Source organism: Dermacentor andersoni, chromosome 6, assembly GCF_023375885.2.
Source record: "Dermacentor andersoni chromosome 6, qqDerAnde1_hic_scaffold, whole genome shotgun sequence".
In the NCBI taxonomy this organism is placed as follows: domain Eukaryota; kingdom Metazoa; phylum Arthropoda; class Arachnida; order Ixodida; family Ixodidae; genus Dermacentor; species Dermacentor andersoni.
The window spans coordinates 30876479-30885000 of NC_092819.1; the positions used below are offsets into that span (position 1 = coordinate 30876479).

The following is an 8522-nucleotide window of genomic DNA, read 5'->3' on the forward strand; positions in this document are numbered from 1 at the left end:
TTTACACTTGAAATATGGCCTTCGAGATCAAGTGGAGCGTCCGTGCCCGATCTCGGAGGTTATGCTCGAAAGACGGAACGCTGGCGCATACGTGCCAGTCGTTCCCTTTCTTCTTTTCTCGTCACCAGTCGCAGAAGCAAGGCGGCCGTCTCGATAAACGCGCCCGTATTACGCTCGCTAAAATACGGTACACACCGCACAAACGACTAGCTCCGTCGGTAGGAGGCAGTGTAGTTTGGAAGAGTCGGAAGGGAAAGGTGCAGAGAGAGAGGGAGAGATGGAGAAGTGGGTGAGGAGGAGGCTCGTTTCCTGCGCTGCAGCGAAAGCTGGCGCAGGGAAGCCGCCCTGTTTATTGATTTCCAGGAGCGCAGGCGGCGGCTTCCTCCGCATCCCAAACTGGGATGGATGCCCCCAGCACGCCGCGCTTGCCCCTCGCATCTCTCTTTTTTTCGCAACGCCGCGCCTTCGTTGCGCGGCGTTAAAAGACGAGAGCTGAAGAACGAAACAAGAAGGGTGGGACAAAAACGATCGCTTGACGTCACTAAAGCGTTCATGTGTGCGGCGAGCGCTGCAAAGAAAATTTGTTTTATGACCCGCGTCGCAATTCTCAGCCGGCGTGCCCGGCTCACCGTCGTTTCTCCGGAGCAGCGTTTTCTCGACACACGGGTCATATATATGAGGCGATAAAGCACGTTGAGAACTGTTTCTTTTGTCTCGTTAAGGGAAGCTGGTTGAAGGAAACTGGGTCCCGCATAGTGGAATAAGACAGCTCTTCCAAATGGTCTGCACGTTTTGTTACTTGAGAGAACAGTATATGCGGGATGCTCTTTCATATCAAACACAAATGTAAGCGGTAAACCGTTTGCGCAAACCAAGATTGCGCTAACCCAAGTGCGAACGCACTGTGGGGTAAATGTGGCAAAGCTATGGCATCCGCTGAAAATTTGGCTTCATTAAACGGGTGCAGGTTTATTAAGGTTCATGCGAGTATACTCCATTGGTTCTCCTCATATATACATTCGGGAGAAAGAGTCTGTAGACCATGACACTAGCAAGAAAATATATGTTTTTTTTTTTTTTCTAGTACACAGCCGCGCAATGTCAAAGTGTCTCGATATATTTCGTTAATCGTAGAGGCGCACGTAAACTATGCGCCTCTACGAAAAAAAAAAAATGGTACGCCTTCAGACTTATTTGATACAACTAGCACATGCTGTATTGCATTTGAACGGTTGCTGCCTGAACACTTTTTTATGTAATGCCACTGGTATCTACGAATCGAGATTAGAAATGCGTGGTGTCGTAAACAGGAAATATTTGCAAAACAGAAAACAGCAACAAAGCTGAAGGCGTTCTCAAATCTCAATTAAAAGCTTCGGATTCGCCATTTTTACACACTTTTACATTTTTACACTATAGCTCCCTTATTCATAAGCTAAAGGTTTGCATACAACGACAGAAAAGCAATCCATAAAGCTAATAAGAGGCTATAGTAACAGCGCAGGAGTTCATTTTGTGGAGATCTATAATGATGGTTAAGTTTAGCATACAAAAAAACGACTCATTCACAGGGTTGTCAGCCATTCTAAAGCGAAAAGAGTCAGAATTTCGCAAATTCATCCCATAAAATAAAGAGATGAAGCGACATTCGCACAAGAGAAGAAGTTGGTTTGACATAAAAAGAAGAAACAAAAACATCCTACTACCGTCACGCCAGAACGAACAACGTATCGAAATTTAAAAAAAAAAACAGAACGAATCAATAAATTGAAAAAAATGAGCAAGGTATAACCGATGCGTAAGGATGAAATATCGATGAGCAAACAGAACCGGCCAGAGATGTTTCGAAGCAGCTTCACCGACAAATAACTAGAGAAAACAGCGAATAAAAAAAAATGTGAGTGTGTGTGTTGGGGGGGAATTGTGACGCAGGAATGTTCCGGGACGCCTACATCGAAAAAGAGTTACCGCATGCTGGCGACTTCCACAGCCAGGACGACTGTCATTGAAAACTAACGCATCGGAATCCATATACGCAATTGTACTTGAAATCTTGGTTTCGATTACACTACAAAACTCCGCGGCCCCATTCCTGTGCGCTGTTGCCACGCACAGACGCAAAGCAGCTCACGGGATTCAGTTCTGGCTGCAGTGAGCTACTAAAAAAAAAAAAGAAACAGCACGCCAATGATTGAAAAAAGGTCTGAATCAAGCCACCAGATGATATCCTTGTCTTCTTTAGTTTTCCGATGTCCGCGAATTTCTGTTTCCAAAAAGCAATCGCGGTCAAGTATTCGCGCCAAAAAACACACTCCAAAAAGACAATATCTCTAGTTCTTTAGCGCTCTGAAAATCGAGAGCACAAAAAGGATGAGAAGGTAGCTACGTCGGCGACCTGGCCGTTTGTGTGAAGGTCGAGGTAAGAAACGGATGGAGCGCCTCATCTCGACAAGCTAACACACGGGATCCACGCACGTAAGGAAGTGCCCACTAACAACGAAAGAAAAAAAAAAGGAATCCTTCTGTAGGAACTGCCAAAGCAGTTTGCAGAATCGCGCAAGTCAGTCCGAACTCCCAGACACAAGACAACGCGAGCAATCCAAGAATCCTTTCGGCAGTTCTTCCACAATATACCGCACGAGGCAAGCCGTCCTTTGGAGCGCAAGACAACGACACACACGCACACCACGCACCGGCTCTCCCGCGTGGATTCCCCAATGCGCCAGTGGGAACCGTCGCAAGATAGGAACCGCCTCCGGCTGGCGGACGCAGCCTCGAACCAATGGTGTTTCCTAATCGGGCTGAGAGGGGTCACAATTGGGACGCGCCGGGGAAGCAGGGGGAGGGCAAGAAGGGCACTAGTTAACGAACGGGGGAGAGGGCGTGGCCTGGCGTCGAGATTAACCCCGGGCAAAACTAATGGCAGGGATACGAAGGACATTGGGGAGAGGATGGGATGAGGAAAAAGAGGTCGGAAGGAGGGGGAAAAGGTGGAGGAGGGGTCATGCACATAGACTGACACGCACATACACACTAACGCCATCGCTATCGGGGGTGGGGGGGGGGGGGGGGGTAGCAACGTTCGAACGCGCTTCGGGGCCGCGGGACAGACGAGGGCCGCGGGACTCCGGGCTCAGTCAGAGGGAGCGGCCATCTTCAAGCGGATGCAGAGGCACGGGCCCGGGTAACCCATGGCGTAACCGGAAGCGCTTCGCCCAGTGTATCCCGCGGAAGTGCAGGGTGCCACGCGTGTTGGAGAGCTTGTTGTAGCGGCGACTCGGCTCGGGTGCGCCGGTGAAGTGCTGTTTTCTCCAAGGGCGGGAGTGTGGGGGCACGCCGCACGGTGAGGGAGACGAAGATGCTAGCCGGGTAGCGGGCACCGCCGGAATGCCGTCGCCGAACGCGGATGACGGCGCCTCAGGCAGGGGCCCCGTTCGATGGCGAAGGCCGTCGGCCCTGCTGCTGGCCTGGATTACGTTCCTTCTGCAGAATCGACGAGCGGCCGCACTTGGTAAGCAGTCGAAGCAATACAGTCTTTGCAGCTGTATAAATACGTGAAATAATATTCGCAAAGGCAATAAAGTAATGTTGCAACCGTCTTCGTATAACGCGCGATGTTCTGTCCGGACGTGCAAGAACTCATGCGTGAGCGGAGGAACTAACTTATACAAGGACGTCGATAATCCTGCTAACGAAAAGAGTAAGATTTCGCACAAGTCTTCGGCACTGAAAGAAAGGCAGCATGAAAGCTGTCAGAATTCAGAGAACACGCGGCTTAGAAAAAAACAAACTAACACAGGTATATTCAACTTCAAGAAAACCGCGGCCTTTAGCCGCATGCAAGTGCAACAAGACGTAAAAGTCAAAGGAGCAAGGTTGCACACGCCTCTGTACCATCGTCAGCCATTAGGTTAGCTATTGCACTGATTGTTACATTAGGCAGCGCATAAAGAAATAATGTTTTCTACAATTTAATCTTCAGAACAAATCGGTAAACGTAAGCAACCACCGAAACTGAGCTGATTAGGAAAAGCTAGCTTTCGAGCTTTACTATGTGCAATCTAAAAGCCGATGCGGTCCTTTAAACGCTCGCACTTGTCGACGGCGCTATGCTCATTTGTTCGGTCATATTTAATGGGTCGTGCCCCAAACCTGTACATATCATAAATTTCCTTCTCGCGCAATGCATCGTAGCTGTCGTCATGTGTACAGCAATGACAGCGTTTCGCAAATATCTAGTCCTTTGTGCTTTCTTGAATGCACTTTTGCGCTCCGTATGCTCCGCTGACACATATTTACGGAGACCAGGTGGATTCCTCGATCCGACCATATAAAACAACAACATACAGAACCCTCGTCTGCCCCCTCCCCCCCCCCCCCCCCCCCCGCCCCCCAAACCTCGACAACGAGCGGCAGCTGTGGTATTCGTGAGATAGAACGTGCCTCTCTCTTTAGTCCGCCATTATAGCCCACAATAAAAAGTTGACTGATGCAGTCTCAACGTATGTTTATAGAAGCCTTTACGGACTCCTTTGCCTCCCTAAGAGAATTTTCTTTTTAACATTACTAGGCCACACACATCCTGGAAACAATAGTTGATAAATACAGTGGGACTACGGAAATGTAGACAACAGGGTCAATGCTCACAAAACTGAAGTGCCGCTTCGACAGGTGATCGCTGTGGTCCTCTCGATCACAATAATGAATTGCAGTGCCCCAACGCCAGGCAATGTTGAAACTCTCTTCGATAAGGGAAGTATTGTGAACATGGAAGGACGAGCATGACAGAAACCGTGAAATCCGTATACTGTCTGTGCACAATCCATATTATTACCTAATACGGACTTGCGAGTGGTTGATTAAGGTATGGCTAAAGATAGATCGAACGCCTCCACAAGGGGACCTGTCTTCGTCCGGGCAATAATACGGACTTGAAATACAGAATTGTAATACATTGCCTGTTAGCGGTCTATGGACCATGCAAACTCAAGCGCCCATATTAGTCCATATTATCCAGAGATTACGTGTAATCAGTATAGATTGTTGTAAGAACTGACAAACACTTTGGTGAGGTTTAGGTGGGAGCACCCTTCCAACTGACATTGCAAGCAAGCGTCAAGACACAATCCAGAAACGAAAGATAAAGGGCAGATACACGCGCTGCTCTCCTTATCCCTTATTTTGTAGCTTGTGTCTGTTTTCGCACTTTGACATACAATGCCACATAAAAAAACCAGGTCCCCAGTCAAGCGCTTTTGATCCCTTGTGCGTTCCCCCAACCCCCTTCCACCCCGCAGAGCCGGTGCGGCTGCAGCCCCTGCACTTCCTGCGCTCGGTGGCGGCCGGGGACAACGTGCAAACCATGTGCGCCGTGCAGAGCGGCGACGAGGTGGACTTCTCGTGGCGCAAGGACGGTCAGCCCCTGTCGGCCAGCGGCCACCGGCTCGTCATCCACTCGCTGCCCACCACCTCCATCCTGCTCATCAAGAACGCCACCGTGTTCGACGCGGGAAACTACAGCTGCGTCGGCCGCAACGCGCTCGGCCAGGACAGCGTCACCGCGCAGCTCAGGGTCGAAGGTGAGCTGGCGACGGCGTCCTTTATCGCAAGCTGCGGGATCGACCGTCATTGCAGAGTGCAGTCTGATTAAAGCATCGCCGAGACGTCTCGCGACGATGTGTTCAATCAGTGCCGGTGTAATGCAAGAATTCATTTAGCTCTATCCTATTCATATCTAACATTCGAGATCCGCCCGATGCCGGTGATAACGAAGGCGGGGCGCTGCTATGACAAATTACGAAGAACGAGGAGGAATAGTATTGGAATAGAGTCGCTGAACAAATTCTATTTCAGTGCTATTCCTTGCTCTTGCGTTCGATGGCTTTTCATGAATATAAGAAAGTAGATTACATTGCTACTGCAACAGTTGCGCCCGCATTCAGGTCAGCAAAACAGAGTCGTCAGTTGTATTAAGAACAAACAACAAACACGCATGCGGCAGAAGAGTAAGATGACGTCAGACAATATGATGACCACTAAGCCACAACAAAGCCTAAACACAAAAAGAAGAAACTTCGCTAAGGTTACGACCGGTGTAGCCCCCACTTTGCTCTGACTCACTGCGGTCAATGCCCAACAGTGCACCGATCACGTTACCACCGGGAGCCAGCTCCCCTCTCCGTGGGGCTCTAGCACTGCAGCTATATACGGTGTGACTCATCCCTCGGCACCAGTCGGCCGGGCGCCATCGATTCCAGCAGGACTGCAGGTGTACCTCGCACGCCGGCACAGGCGCCTCGGCACCGTCTCAGGACTTCGATCAGGAAGGGGAGGGCGCCTGGAGACTCGCCCGCCCATCGAGCTCGACACGAGCTCGCCGCATTGGCGCGCCTCAGTCCCGTTATGCGATCGAACGACGACCAGGCCGGCATTGCTCCGAGAAGGCTTTGGCCACGTGCATTTTCTCAACAAACTTCGACGAACGACCTCTGTCGAAAGAGACGTTTTTACACCATATACGACATGGGCTACTTATTGTCCGAGTTGGCGTCAGAATTTTCCTTTTGGCTATGTGGCCATTTTTGGGCTACATCTTCTTCCTGTGTCAAAAAGCAAGAATAGTTAAGCACGAACGAAAAGCACGCTGGACTCAAGCATACTACGAGTCGATATCCCATCAGAAGATCGCGAAAGTACCATTGCGCCTTTAGGTGTCCACCGGACTCAGCAAACGCTTATAGCATAGTTACTCTTTTTTAATGCGTAACATTCTTTGCTTCACTTTTGCCACATTGCGGAAGTTTTGTATAGGCACGTAGCTAGGTTCCTGTCTCGCCTCGCTTCAATAAAAAGATATTCTGTGACCGACAGTGATATCGAACTTCTGCCATTGAGCTCAGCAGCCCGCTGTTCTAGCTATTACGCCACAAACACATGAATAGTTCGCTCGTTCCAAAGCCAGCCTGCTGGTCTTTGAAACGTTCGCCGCGTGCGCCCCCGTGCCACTTCCTCGTCTTCGTTCCTTGTGGCAGCTGGCTCTCTGAGGCACCGTTTTCGACCACACTATCTCCGGGACAGGCCCACTTTGATCAGTACTTCTAGAAATTTTGCGATATCGTACCGACTACATGATCACCAAGTTAAACATGCTTTAACATTTCTTCACTGGAGTATAAATGCCATGGTAGTTTTGACATAGACCACATGACAAAGCCATAGGTACGCACGACTGCACAACACGTATTCGTTGATGACGTCACAATATGTTTCCTTCGCTTACGCTCGTTCACAACCCAAGTAAAAAACAAACGGCGTATAAATCATGCCACTGCCACCGTGCTATCGTCTTCGATTTGGTTGTCTGGCTGCTGTCGTCACGTACGTTCGAGATCCACAGACACCCCGCAATTTCCACAAACAAGTTGGTCCACCTGGTGTCGATTTGCGGAACCCCAAACAATGTTAGGTAGCCAGGTATGTACCTGCAAAATGCTTCGCATGACATCGATTCCAGCTGTGCGTGGAATCTGCCCAATTAATTTTACTTCTCTCTCTCTCTGTTGCCTCATTCCTTCTAACTACCTTTCCTCAAGCCACGTGCAGGGTAGCGAACTGGAGACTTTCTATTCCTACCTCCTCTCTCTCTCCGCGCCAGCACTCGCGGCCTGCCGTGACTGGTGGCGCTGGCTAACCCTCCCAAGGTTCTCGTAGATAAACATAAATACCCCAGAAAGTAGATGGGAAAACGATGCCGCGGTAGCTCAATTGCTAAGAGCATCGCACGCGTAATGCTAAGACGTGGGTTCGTAACCCCCTTGCCGCCAACTGTTTTTTTTTTTTTTTCATCCACTTTCATTTCCATTTATTTATCATTTCTTTAATTCAACTAAGAACTACCGATAAATTCCCCTATGCTGACCTTCGTGTCTATTTTGTTGGCTTCTTATGATATATATGTACATACACGCTATTGGCTCATTCGCAGGCCAACCGCACTGGCTCAAGGAACCACCGAAAGAAGTCGTCGTAGCGCTCGGCGACTTGGCCACCCTCCGCTGTGACGTCATAAGCTTTCCCCACGCGAGGGTCACGTGGTTCAGAATAGGCGAAGGTAAGTTATCTGCTATTTGATGTTTTACACTAAAGAAAAACAAACGGAGGTTGACCTTAAATCACCCTCATAAATGCTTTGTAATGAAGACAGCCACTATAAAGGCGAACTTAAAAAAAAATGCGCTTGTCCATGTCGCTCTTTTGTGTCCCGTGTCTACTCTTGCGCTAGTCACTTCAGCATTGGGATACCAACTAGCCCGGTCTCACACCCTGCCGTATTACATACGAAACTCGCGCATATAAGTTTTAGAATTTCAGGCAGGGGTATGAATCCAGAAGACCCGTACTCTACTAGTGTGTGTGTGTGTGTGTGTGTGTGTGTGTGTGTGTGTGTGTGTGTGTGTGTGTGTGTGTGTGTGTGTGTGTGTGTGTGTGTGTGTGTGTGTGTGTGTGTGTGTGTGTGTGTGTGT

General features: G+C 49.4%; 2 protein-coding genes across 3 annotated transcripts in view; one reads left to right on the plus strand and one right to left on the minus strand.

The window, feature by feature from the left end:
• Window positions 1-8522, minus strand: part of LOC126521470 (uncharacterized) — a 289078-nt gene that overhangs the window by 244520 nt on the left and 36036 nt on the right. The gene's annotated exons all lie outside the window — the stretch shown is intronic.
• Window positions 3106-8522, plus strand: part of LOC126521478 (cell adhesion molecule Dscam1-like) — a 149218-nt gene continuing 143801 nt past the window's right edge. Inside the window, exons 1-3 of the mRNA XM_072288663.1 lie at window positions 3106-3511; window positions 5298-5579; window positions 7985-8110. Of these exons, the coding sequence (XP_072144764.1) occupies window positions 3388-3511; window positions 5298-5579; window positions 7985-8110 (532 nt within the window). The 5' untranslated portion in view covers window positions 3106-3387. The remainder of the gene's footprint in view (window positions 3512-5297; window positions 5580-7984; window positions 8111-8522) is intronic.